This window comes from Eulemur rufifrons, chromosome 25, assembly GCF_041146395.1.
Source record: "Eulemur rufifrons isolate Redbay chromosome 25, OSU_ERuf_1, whole genome shotgun sequence".
Taxonomy (NCBI): domain Eukaryota; kingdom Metazoa; phylum Chordata; class Mammalia; order Primates; family Lemuridae; genus Eulemur; species Eulemur rufifrons.
This window is the reverse complement of record NC_091007.1, coordinates 19,044,142-19,058,002: the sequence shown is the minus strand read 5'-3', so window position 1 is coordinate 19,058,002 and position 13,861 is coordinate 19,044,142. Positions and strand designations below refer to the sequence as shown.

Sequence of the window (13,861 nt, the reverse complement as noted above, 5' to 3'; positions counted from 1 at the left end):
GCCAACTGTTAGCTACTTATGAAACCATTTCGCCATTTAAGTTTGAAAGCACGGTTGGTTATCAGTTACCGGTTACTTTATTAAATTGATAGTTTCACCCATTAAATTATTCACCTTGGCCAAGAACGCCCAGGATGGATCACACAGTGCACGTTGTCACCATCAGACATGGTGCCATCACAAAATTCAGGGCTGAGACATCTGACTGGGGGCTCAGATGGCTGATTCTTCGAGTTCATTTGTCCAGACACCCCTGTTGCACTTTGATCCCATCAGACCCCCACACATTGACCCCACTGTTTTGCTACCCACAGGCCTCTTCCTAGCTGTATTTCCCTCATGGCGCACCTTGGATTCCACAATCTATCATTACACTTGCTCCATTTGAGATGCCTTCAAGTCCATTTACTCTTTCTTTCCATTGCACCTGTCTCGATGAAGTCTTCACCTGGATGGAGGAATTCATCCATTGTGTCCACTAGGGAAGTCTGGTAGGAGAATGTTGCTATAGAAAATCATGTCATTGGGCCAGTTACCATCATTAAAAACTCGTGATCACCCGTCTCTACTGGGCCAGCTCACCGAGTCTCTGGAGTGAGCTTGCTCCCACCCCACAGTGAAGACAGAGCTGCTGCAGTCTCTGACAGCCCATACCTGCCCCTGCCCAATAGAGGAATCTACTTTAGAATTGATCGAGAATATGACACCCAGTAGGTGAGACGGCCTTTATTCCAACATCTCTAAACCTGCCAGGATCCACATTTGCACCCAATCTTCTGAATCTGTGGGTTGCTCTTTTGGATCAAATTTGAAAAATTTTAGGTCATTATTTTTTTAAGTTTTTCTTCCCAGTTCTCTCTTTTCTCCTTAGACTCTAATTCCATGTGATTCCTTGAACATCTTGTGGGTTTTTAAAATTTTTTTGTGGGGTGCTGGCTGTTATATTTTTTAAAAAACAGTAGAGGAAGCCCTCTGTCCTCCGTTAGGCACAGGAGGAAGGGGTTGATCAGTTTGATGCAATCAGGGATCGCGTTTGTTAGGAGATGGGCTGCAGCTTTATCCCCCATCAGGCCTTGGGAATCACAGACCAGAAGTCCGGGCTCATCTCATTTTGTTTTTTGGCTCAGCCCTCAACTACATGAGTGACTCTGAGGCTTTATGTTTTTGATCTTACGAAAAGTTGAGTTGGGTGGAGGGTTGGTTGCACCTTTGGTTAGACTCAGGTCACCTCTGGCTCCAAACACTTCTCAAGTGAATTCAGGCCTTTCCTCTCGCAGGTCGTGGAAGCAAACACAAAGAGACCGCCAAATTGCAAAATTGCAAAATCTTGAAACCTGGAGGCCTTGAGGCTGCTGGACTGTGGGAATGCATGTTTGTAAGGCTGTGATCGTAGGAAACTTTGAGAGCAAAGGGCTGGGGGACTCAAAGAGCATGACAGTGTCCGTGTGTGAGACCGTGAGACCAGAATGTGGGGCAGTGGGACTGTACCACAATATGGTACTGCAGAGAATTCGAGGTAGGAACTGCAGCACTGCCAACAGAGAGCCCACGAGATTGAGAGGTTAAGAGACGATGAGACTGGGTGATCCCTTTCTACCTTCCAGACCAGCCTCCAGTCTCCTAACTGAGCAAAATTCGTGTGTGAGAGAATCACCTGTGGAGATTGTCTTTGTCTTTGGGGGTTATTCAGATTCAAATCTGATATGCTGAGCACATTAAAAGTGAGGCTGTTTTCTTCCAAGCAAAGACTATCCTTTCTCCGGCAAGCTCGCTTCTCTACCTAACAAGCCCCTGCCTTAGCAACTTCCCCAAGTGTGAAATCTTTCTCTGTCCCTTGCTCAGTTTGGGGTCACAGTGCCATCTCTCTAGGCACATGGGTTTACACAAGAAGTAGCCACAAGCCACCTTTATTAGTAATGTTTTTCTGCCTCCTTTCATGAATGTGGAAGCCCCTTCGTACCCCTGTTTTCAAGAAGTGAACTATATTTGGGTACCCTGCCTGGAATATTTTTATTTTATTTTCCTATAAAGTCTAAACTAAAGGCCCCTCTCCCTACTTCTGGATCTAAATCAGCGTGCTTAGAACTTCAGCTACCTTGTGATTTGGATTTTTTCTTCTAAGGGTTTTATAGTTTGGGGTTTTATTATTAGTCTTTAGTCTATTTTGAGTTAAATTTTTGTATATGGTGTGAGGTAGGGGTCCAGCTTCATTCTCTTGCGTGTAAATGTCCAGTTTTCCCAACACTGTTTATTGAAGACTGTGCTTTCCCCCATCGAATGGTTTTGACACCCTTATTGAAAATCATTTGACAAAATACAGGAAGATTTATTTCCAAGTTTCTGTTCTATTCCATGGTCTACATGTCTGTCTTTATGACAGGACCACACTGTTTTGATTACTGTAGCTTTGCAGTAAATTTTGAAATCAGGAAGTGTAAAACTTCCTCCAACTTTTCCTTTTTCAAGATTGTTTTGGCTATTTAGGGTTTCTTGAGATTACATATAAATTTTAAGATGGATTTATCTATTTCTGCAAAAAACAGTTGTAATTTTGAAGGGATTGCGTTAAATCTGTAGATTGCTTTGGATAGTATGGTCATCTTAACAACATTAAGTCTTCTGATCCATGAACACAGGAAGTTTTTTTGCCTCATTGGCTAAATTTTATGATGCTATTGTAAATGGAATTGTTTTCTTAATTTCCATTTCAGATCATTTACTGTTAGAGTATAGAAACACAACTGAGCTTTATGTGATATGTTTGTATCCTGCAACTTTGCTGAATATATTTGTTGGTTCTAACAATTCTTTTATGACATTGTTAGGTTTTTCTATATACAAGATCATGTCACTTGTGAATAGAGATGATTTTACTTCTTCTTTTCCAGTTTAGATTTTTAAAAAAATTTTTCCTATCTAATTGCTCTAAGACTTCCTGTGCTATGTTGAATAGAATTGGTGAAAATGGGCATACTTATCTTGTTCCTGATCTTAGAGGAAAAGTTTTTAGTCTTTCATCATTGAATATGATGTGAGCTGTGGGGTTTTCATAAATTACCTTTATTATTTTGAGATAGTTTCCTTCTATTTCCAGTTTGTTGAGCTTTTTTTCATTTATCATGAAAGGGTGTTGAATTTTTTCAAATGCTTTTTTGAAAGCATCTCAATTGAGATGATCATGTGAGTTTTTTTTTAACCTTCATTTTGTTAATGTGGTATAGTATACAGATTGATTTTCTTATGTCAAACCATCCTTGTATTACAGGAATAAATCTCCCTTTGTCATGGTATATAATCCTTTTAATACGCTGTTGAATTTGGTTTGCTAGTGTTTTGTTGTAGATTTTTTTTTTCTGCATTAATCTCTGGATGTATTTTAGGAAAAACTGATAAATAAGAAAGCAGACCTAGGAAAATCATTTAATATGAAAACTGGTTAAAAACACAGCAGAGAAGACGAGGGAGACCAGATAGCTGGCTTCAAATACTAGGAAAGCATTCATGATGATGATGATCAGTTATAGTTACTGTAATGGTATCGTTCACATTCATTATGAGTTAATAGAATCTTATCTGTGGAATTGGAATGCTAACCATAAATTTATTGAAAAATGTGATGTAACAGACCCAAGTAAACTTTGGGAAAACAATCTCTTCATAAAGTGGAGACTCCCTGTTTTTGGAGTTTGATACTCCATGTAGTTAGATTTTATTTTTCTGTCAAGATTATGTTTTCAAGTGTTCTTCTTAGCCAGATCAATATAACTCACTCTTTCGAAGCATCTCTCTGGATCTGAACAGGAAGCTGCTTTATTTGTCTAATCTGTAGGTTACTGAGTATAAGCAGTAAATTTAAAAAAATTGATATATATATACATTTAAAAATATTAAAATATATACATATATGACTATATGACTATAAAAGATATGTGTATAGATATACACACATAGATTTATAAATAATAGCTATTTATGATAATATGACATTTGTTTTGCACGTTGCATTTGTTTTAAAGTTCTTTCAAATACATCATTGGTTAAGAATGTCACGTAATTAACTCTATAAACCTCTGGTTACACAATACTGCCTCACAATTTAGACTCCTCATTAATGGAATATTGCATCTAACACAGGATTAACACAGGGCATGGTCAAATGGAAAAAATCATAGTTATCTCTGATATTTAAGAAAATTATCTTGAATTAGGCAAGCGAAGAAGAAAAAATCAGAGCCATTAAATTTGTTTTCTTTATTTTTCTTGTTATTCAGTTGGATAAAGCTACCCTCCAAGTGTAATACTTTTTTGTTATGTCAATCTAGACTATAAGGAAGGACTATATCATTTCTTTTACCTGAAATTAATTTATATTTCATTCAGTTCATAAGGAAAGGGGTAATAATTGATATTCTAATTTTGATTTTTGAAGTAATACATTTAAGAGTATAAGGTAATTCTAAATCAGCAATAATTTTTTTTAAGCTGTAGTACTTGTTAACTAGTAGGAACAGAACAAGGATCTTATTGTGATAGAGCAACACAAACAAACTCTCTGTTCTCTTTGAGTATATATAGGTTATATTGAAAATTTTAAAAGGATTTACTTTATTAAATATACTTTTAGGGCAAGATTTGCCTGTTCAGTTTGACTTCTCTGGCATACTATTCTAATGTGAATGTAGGATTTTTGAAATTTTTTATATGTTATGTGCTATTTTTAAGTCTTCTTCAAATACTGTATTATATATCCTATGGTTGCTCTACAGCACAGAGCGGTGTTTTTATAGCTCTTCTGGTTAAAAATTTTTGTCTTGAGTCATGTTACGTTTGCCTTGTATGTGCTTTAAAGTTGCATTATGTATATCTCACCTCATCAGAAAACTGCCATTTCTTTTCGCTGTAGGCAAGAGAAGGAATTTCATACCCATTAATTAAATTGCTCAATGCCAAAACACCCAGTTTTCTGTTTTGTTCATTAATCTGTAAATAATTTCTTTTTCTTTGTAAATAATTTCTTAATATTTTCCCATTAGCTGAATGTTAGCTAAATGGTAGTATTTTGCTATTTTATCTTTTTCATCTTATTTGTGTATTCTGTTTGATTTTGTTTAATTTGAACTTGACACTTTTTCCTGCTTATTCAACCATTCCACCTTTAATAGCATTATGAAGGTGTTTCATATTCTCTTTCTCAATGACTGTTTTTGTTTGTCTTAGGAAATGTCATTCGCAAAATAGCTTCATCTCGTTTGGCATTATTAATTCCCTAAACTGTGAAGATCGTTCTGATTCTCTATAAACTAGGTTTAATCTAGTAAATATCAGTGCGGGAGTTCCAAGTCCAAGTGCACAGTGTGTAGAGAAAAGACACTGCATGAGAATGTATGGGGAAACCCTTTATCCACTGCAAAAAATCAGGCATTACTATTATTACTATTACTGTTATTAAGAGTTTCCGTATTACAGATGAGCATTTGAATTGTGCATAACCAATATCGTACCAGTGGTGAAGCTGGCAAAGACCAGTTTTTAAGATATGTGAGAAGGTGGAAAATGTGGTGAATTTGCCCAGTCGTTGAGCATTAGTGAAAGACAGTTTTGGCAGAATAATTGCTTTTTCCATCCTCAAATATACTGCCTCCCTTTCCATAGAAACTATGCGAGGCAAGACGTCATGTGTTTAAAATCTTTAAACCTAAAAAGAAAAAAAGAAAAGAAAAGAAAGAAATCTCACCTTCAAAACAAATAAACAGACTTCAGAGGGGCTTGCAGGCTTCGGGTCTGACATTCTCTGTGTCGCAGGCTGTGAACGTTACAAGGCTTGCTGAGCTATGCCCGTGATCTCACTGGGTCTTTGGCTCTCTGCATCTCATGCCATGCACCTTAGGAAGTCCTTGGATCCGAGGTAGATGCGATCACTTTTGTCCTTTTTCCCAGTATGGCCCCAGTGCCGTGGCTTCCCGTCGCTATTGATCAAACAGCCAGAGAATCATGAAGTCATTAGACTCTGTGAGGTTGACTCCGAGGAGCAAGACTGATTTGGAATTTGGCTTGTTGACACCATCTTACCATTTTAGATTCCATCATACATAGCTAATATTCTTTTCTTTTTGGTGTTTGCGACTATGGCTAAGTATCTTAAACTGATAGTCCCTTTATTAATTTTATTTTTATTTTTATAATTCAACAAACATTTATTGAACGTCCGCTGAGTGAGAAATGCAAGCCTATATCCCAAGGGAGAACCAAACAACAAGACCAAGTGTCTCTGTCCTTGAGGAGCTCACCAATGAAAAGGGGGAAGAACCTGTAAGAAAACCATCACCATAACATGAACAAAAGGTTACAGATGCTTTTGGCTGTAAATGGCCAGATCTGATTTTAGGATTAGTTGCCCCAGCAACTCAATGGTATCATCAAGGACCAAGCTATTTTCCTCATTCTGTTCTGCCATTCTCACTGTGACCTATGATGAATCCTTCTTCTAAATAGGACAATATTCCCAGAAGATTTCTAGGAGACATCATTCCAGACCCATTGGCCATAATTGGACCCCTAAACAAATTATTGGGCCCCTAACCAAACAATTGCCTGCTATTAAAAGATGGATCAGGGTTTGCAGAGTGGAGTGGGAGTTTGTAGGAGTTTGAGAGCACCTAGGTAAACAAAATAACATATCCAAAGATGCAGAACATAGCACTTTAAGCCACAATTTAATCCTGGGAGCTGGAGTATAGTTTATGTAAAAGAGGATCTTGGGAAGTAAAATAAGAGGGTGAGGTTGGATCGATTGGGAAATACTTGAATGACATTGATTTAGACATTGTCCTGAAGGAAACTGAAGCCAATAGAGGCTTTGAGAAATCAGCAGTTTTTGTCAATTTCCTTTTGTCAATGTCTTTCCAGTCATTTGGGGGGGTCTGATGTTCATTCTCAAGTAGATTCCTCAGGAATCTGTTAACATTCCCTGAAGCCTTCCATGTTTATAACAGTTTTAAACTTTAAAAGTCATTTTGGCTCCATATTAGAACCTTGGTTCACATTTTCTCTCCTTGAGTAGCTTAGAGGTGTTATTCCCTTTCCTGCATCATAAAACATTGCTATTGAAAAGTCTAATGATAATGTTTTATTTTCTCCCTTCCAAGTGACTTTATCTTTTTGCTTACATGACCAAAGAATTTTTCTTTTAAAATAAAAATCCAGCAGTTGTACTAGAATATGTCTTTATATTAGCCCAAGCTGAAACATTTTTCCCAGGTACATAAGGCAACTTTTCAATATACTCTTAGTTTTTATTTCAGGAGAGAATTTTTTTTTTGAATTATATAGTTTTAAAAATTTGCTCCATTGTATTGTTTTGTTTTTCTTCTTGGGGACTCTGATATATGTGTGTTAGATCTTCTCTGCCTGTTTGTTCTCTTGAATTTTTAAATTTGTTTTCCATCATTTTGGACCACTAGGTCAAGCCAGACACGTGGAAATCATTCTTGAATCACTTCTCCCTATCTTCTCCAGTCAAGCATCCCAAATCCACACCCTTCTCCCCAAGCCTAGACCCCCACCCTCATCCAAACCACCTCTCATATGGACCAGTGAAATAGCCTCTGGGTTCCCCACGCCATTCTTTGCCCCCATCCCAACTCTGTACCCTGCAATCCTGAGAGATCTGCTAAGACACAAGATTGATTTAAAAACACAAAAATCCTTCCACACATTTAAACCTCTTTATTGACTTCCAAATGCTCTTGAAATGAACTCCAAATTCTTTACCAAGCCTTGTAAGACCCTTCAAGCTCTCACTGCTCACATCTCATTATCTCCCATGCTCCTTTCCTATTGTATGCTCTAACCGTTATGAATCAGCAAAAAAAAATAAAAAGCTACCTCTTTCTCACTCTCATATCTGTGTCATATGATGGTCTGTCCACCCAGAATTTCTTCACACCGGATCACTCCTCATCCCCTGGGCCTTAGCTTACGGACATCCTCTCGGGGAGCCAGTCTTTGACTCTGCACTAGCTAAGATGCCCTTGTTGTCTATATTTGTAGAATCTTCACCTCCCCACCCCACTGGTGCTATTTGTTACAATTTCATAATGCCCATCTCCCCCTGCCCCCAGCCCCCAGATGGAAACAAAATGATGGCAAAAGAATATACGCAATCGATCCGCATGATTCATAGATTCTGTTTGGGAATTTGCCCACCTGATAAAATTTCCTTGTAACCCCCAAATCGGTACTCACAGCCATTGTGGGACACACTCCAAGAGGGGAGCTATTTGAGTCATGTAACATGCATGTTCTCAGCTGAGGCCGGACAAGGCAATGCCCTGCCTGCTTGTTTTGGCTCTCATACTATCAACAAGTGTCCGTGTTGCCTTCTACTTGGTGCCACATTTTTCACGTTTTTGTGCTTTTTGTTGGTTATTTTACTGCTTAAAACATCCCCCAGGCATAGTGCTGAAGAGCTACCTACAGTTTCTAAGCACAAGACGGCTGTGGTGTGCCTGATAGACAAAGTTCCTGAGTTAGTTAAGCTCCCTTGCATGAGTTTATAGTGCTGTTGGCCGTGAGCTCAATGTGAGTGAATTAACAACATAAATGAAATAAGGTGTCTTCCAACACAAACACACATAAAACAAGGTTATGTATCAATCAGTTGACAAAAATGTTGCAGCCAGAGGCTTGCAGGAACCTAACCCTGAATTTCCCCTAAGAGCAACCGTTCAGTATTGGCTAATTCAGTGTTTGCAATGACTTTAGAAAACAAAGCTACCACAAAGAGTAAGTATCAACTCTATTTTATTAACTTTTATATCCTCAGTAGCTAGCACAGTGAAGCTCACATAATAGTTATTTAATAAATATTTGTTGCAATTGAATTTTATGTGTATGTGTTATATGTTTATATACACACACACTGTACACATACATACATAGAAATTACAAATAATATAGAAATAAATCAAACTGAATTTATCTTTTATGCCAAAGGTGTACCTCACAGCCCTAATTGTTACTCTTTGCCTTTTTTGAAAAAGCTTAAATATAGGTTTATTTTTGATACCATCCTTATTTTTATTTTTATCTTAGGATGCTGGAGAAATGGTTCGTTCCTTTGTTGGTGGTTTGGAACTTGTTGTGAATTTACTGAAATCAGATAACAAAGAAGTTTTGGCAAGCGTGTGTGCTGCTATTACCAATATAGCAAAAGACAAAGAAAATTTAGCTGTTATTACAGATCATGGAGTTGTTCCTTTATTATCCAAGCTGGCAAATACAGTAAGTAACACATCTTTTTATTTTAAATGCATATGGTCATAAGTTATCATGGTGTAGTGGCAAAAACAATGAGCTCCAAGTCCAGAACTTGGATTCAAGTTCAATACCCATTGCTTATGAGGTGTGAGGTTTTGATCAAATCATTTAATTTCTCTGAAACTAATATATGTGAAAGTGTATTTTAAACTGTAAAATGTTAATGTGCAAGATCCTTGTAAAATAGAGGCTGTTTTTTATTTGCCACTGGCAAATAAAGTGGTGGCAAATACACGTGCTATTATGTAAGTGTTAACTATCATCTTCCCCACCGCCATCATTATTCTTCTTAAGATAGTGGTTCATGCCAACATTAGACGTTAGATGCTCCTCCTGCAGCTTAGCAAGCTTGGATCGATGGCATTCTTGAGCTAGAAGACTTTGGCAATCGTTGCGTTGTTTATCTAGAGCTGTGCCAGATAGAATAAGCAGCCTTGAGAGACAATGACTTCACCATGACCAGAAGTATTTGAGCATGGCTTGGACTACCACTTGGCAGAGAAGTCGTAGAGCAGAATTCAAACTCTGGAAGGATGCTTGGTCTAGATTTCGAGTTCCTAAGAGTATCTGCCAGATTCAGTTAAGGACACCAAGCTGTTGCCTGAATCAAAAGAACAGTACAATTAATAAAAAGAAAACTGTCCTATTCAGTTATATTATAGGCAATTACATACAAAAAGAAGGATATAGTCTGCATAAAAAACATAGAATGGGGAATGGAAGACCCAAAACGTGTCATTATATTTGCTACACTGTCTTCTGCCCTTTGGGAACTAAGGTGTATTACTGATGTGGAAGTCTAGGGTAAAGATATAGAGTCAGTTCACTTATCCTGGTTAAGGGAAGTATTGCTTTGAGACTATCCGATAGTCTTTAAATATTTATATTATGAAACAACTTGCTGATCTGTAATATTGTGTTGCAAGCAGACTTACTCTACAGGAAATCAAGCCTTGAGCAAATGACTGATGTCAGACCCCTGGTCACCGTCGTGTGCACTGGCCACATTCAATTCATAAAAAGGAAACCCAAGATTGAGCCTTGGTCTGTTGGTGACCCGCCAAAAGACTAGTTCCTTCAAGGTGCAACTCCAGTAGTCAGCTGGCCCCTGTCTCTAGACTCCTTGGCATCTCAGCGGGTAATAAACATCAAGTGCATAAACACGATCATTCATTGCAACGCACAGACCACAGTTCGTTTTCCTTTGTGCAGAATAACGATCAATTGAGGCGTCACCTGGCAGAAGCTGTTTCCCGGTGCTGTATGTGGGGCAGGAACAGAGTGGCCTTTGGAGAAAACAAAGCAGTTGCTCCGTTGGTGCGTTACCTGAAATCGAATGACACCAACGTGCACCGCGCGACAGCTCAGGCCTTGTACCAACTCTCAGAAGATGCGGATAACTGCATCACCATGCACGAGAACGGCGCGGTGAAGGTACGGTTGGATGACTGTGTGCTTTACCCCACGTTTGGTAAGTGTAGCCTAGAAGGGAACTTAAGTCATGCCAAGATTTCACTAAAGGAGGTATGTGGACCCACAAAACTGCCTCCCCGTTGGGGCATGGCTGCGTGCAAGCCACCGGTTACCATATTTTATGCAGCAGAAAAGTTGTATGGAGATAGAACTTTCTAAATCAAAGACTATAAATGTACTTAGTAAAATAAGTACTTATTCCATAACTTGAATTTGGCGAAAGAGAATGTGCAGCACATGAGCAGTCAGTGGTATTCGTAACTCTATTGGAGATAGCGTTTACCTAGCACATAAATAGGAAACGGTCAGCTTATCTATAGCACGAACTAAGCAGCAAAGGGACTGGCTAGTTTCAGTGATGAGACTGAGGTTCGCCAGACTTAACCATAATAACAAAGGATCGATTCAAAGACTTTTTTTTTTTTTTTTTTTTGTTAAATCTGTGCATCAGATTTTCTTTTCCTTTAACCAGTATACAGTTAGGAGAATTTCTTCAAATAAACTTTAGTGTGTTTACACACTGGAAACCACCTAGAATATTTTTATGGTGATAAATATACAAATATTTAGAGTACATGAATAGCTTACATGTATTAGGAAAAATTGATTTAAAACATTCATTCTTTTCTATAGCTTGTTTCCTTATATAATATATATATATATATTTTTTGAGACAGAGTCTCATTCTGTTGCCCGGGCTAGAGTGCCATGGCGTCAGCCTAGCTCACAGCAACCTCAAACTCCTGGGCTCAAGTGATCCTCCTGCCTCAGCCTCCCGAGTAGCTGGGATTACGGGCATCTGCCACCATGCCCAGCTAATTTTTTTCTATATATATTTTTAGCTGTCCAAATCATTTCTTTCTATTTTTTTTAGTAGAGACAGGGTTTCATTCTTGCTCAGGCTGATCTCGAACTCCCGAGCTCAAACAATCCACCTGCCTTGGCCTCCAGAGTGCTAGGATTACAGGCATGAGCCACTGTGCCCGGCTTATATAATATAATTTTACTGTTTATTACCTTAATTTGGAGCCTGTGACAACCAAATGCTTTTACATTTTGAAATGTATGCCCAAAGTAGGCCTGATCTTTTAGACAAGAGTTAAAATCTCCAGTTAATCATACCTAGTCAAACCTAGATATGCCAAGTATGAAACATCTTAGGAGGAATAATACTCTTAAAATACAAATTGATAACTTTTTGAGGTGATTATTTTAATTTATCCTTCAAACCTATTATAGTTGAAGAACATGATGTTAATTTTTGTGAAATTAAACTCAATTTACATTTAAATGTGTCAACCTTTCCATTATAAATCTGTTTTTATGGCATATAAGTTAGGCCAAATTAGTTTCTTCAAGCAGAAATCTGGCATAAAAAGCAGCTTTTAAACTAAGTAACAATTTTAAAAAGTAAATTATAAAAAATATATTGGAATATTAACTTCGAGTTGTTAAGGAATGATAAAAAGGCTGTTACTTCAATATGACTATTTTCTCCTTTCAAAAAAGAAGACATTTCTAATTTAAAATTATACATTTTATTATTGAACAAGGACTTACACAACCTAGGATGCCTTAAGTATAGACTTTATAAAAAGGAAGCTATAAAATTCAAGCAGCCTGGTAAAGTGTCTTACATACAGCATATACTTAGACAATTGCCAGTAAGCTTAGGAAGAGTATTTCTAGACTGCTCAAAAAGTTTTAAAATTTAATAATGTTTACATGTTATGGTTCAGTTGACATAAATGCCTGGTGTATATGCAACTCTCAATGATTTATTCTAATGCAACTCAACTGATAATCCAAAATCATTTATGAATTTTAGCCTACCGTGTAAAGCGATGAAATTGTGCTCACCTACCCACATGGCTTATAGGTATTAGAAAAAGACGGTAGTAAGAAAGATTAGGGTGGGGGGCCAGAAAAGAAAAAAGCAGAGGAAAGTCATGTTTGTTGTGTTTTAGAGCCTTTCCAGGCCATCCTTACGTATCTTGGAGGCCTTTCTGTCTCCTCCACGTGCGTCCTTAACTACCTGGTATTGCTACTGGAGCATCACTATAAAGAACGGGACATTTTTGGCTCAGTTACTCTGCAGCGGGTGATGCAGAGGGAGGCCTTACTGTGGGGGTTACCTGAACAAACGTCCAACGCGGAGGTTCGCTCTCCCTTTCTCTTTTCTACCCTGTGCTGAGCCGTGGCGGATGCATGAGAACCTGTATTTCCTTTCTCTGGTTTTCTTTAAGGAGGAAAAAAAAAATCTGGATGTGATGTATGGGGTGTTGGTAGAATAATAAATGGGATTTGCTAGTTGCTTGGATATGGGGAATAAAGAAAAGAGTTTAATAAAAAAAATGACTCTAGATTTCAGGCTAGATGAAGAGGAAGATTCCATTAGCCAAGATAATGTGAGAAAATATTTGGCACATTGATGGTTCAGTTACCTACAGTGAACGTGTCACAGTTGCGTGCATAACTGCTGACATTCTGACTTCAGATGCATGTAGGCTTTATTCACTATTGTGGCAAATCGCTGGCTGTTTTTGTTCCTAATTACTGCTGCCCTCCTCAAGTCAAATGCTCGTAGTGTTACTTCTTAGTCCTGCAAATATTCCTGCTGCAGCTGCCAGTGAGCAAGTGTTGATGGACTCTGACAATTGCCAGAGTCATCCTGTCCCCAGTTCATAAGCAATTTATTCCAGAGTTAGCTCCTTTGTCATACGATGTCCTCACCGGCAGTGGCCAGCGTAATGCACTGTCTCTGTCTCACGCCAGCCGATCTTTATTCCACCCAAACAGTAAAGGAGCAGGCTTGAGGGTCTTGGAATATAGTGAGGTCAGTTTCTAATATGTTCTTTTTGAATACTCAGTTTGAATTTTAGCTGGAGAGCAGTGCCGCCCAGTAATAATGTCACGTAAGGCGCGTTTGTAATATTAAATTCTCTAGTAGTTGCCATTTAAGAAAAGATTTTTAAAAAACTGAAATTGATTTTAGTGATATATTTTATTTAACCCAATACAGTTGACCCTTGAACAACATGGCAGTTAGGGGTGCTGACACCCCATACAG

At 38.1% G+C, this 13,861-nt stretch overlaps 1 protein-coding gene across 1 annotated transcript in view; it reads left to right on the top strand.

Moving 5' to 3' along the window:
- ODAD2 (outer dynein arm docking complex subunit 2) overlaps positions 1-13,861 on the top strand; it is a 137,970-nt gene that overhangs the window by 81,181 nt on the left and 42,928 nt on the right. The window contains exons 17-18 of the mRNA XM_069458857.1: positions 9,094-9,282; positions 10,531-10,752. Coding sequence (XP_069314958.1) covers positions 9,094-9,282; positions 10,531-10,752 — 411 coding nt within the window. The remainder of the gene's footprint in view (positions 1-9,093; positions 9,283-10,530; positions 10,753-13,861) is intronic.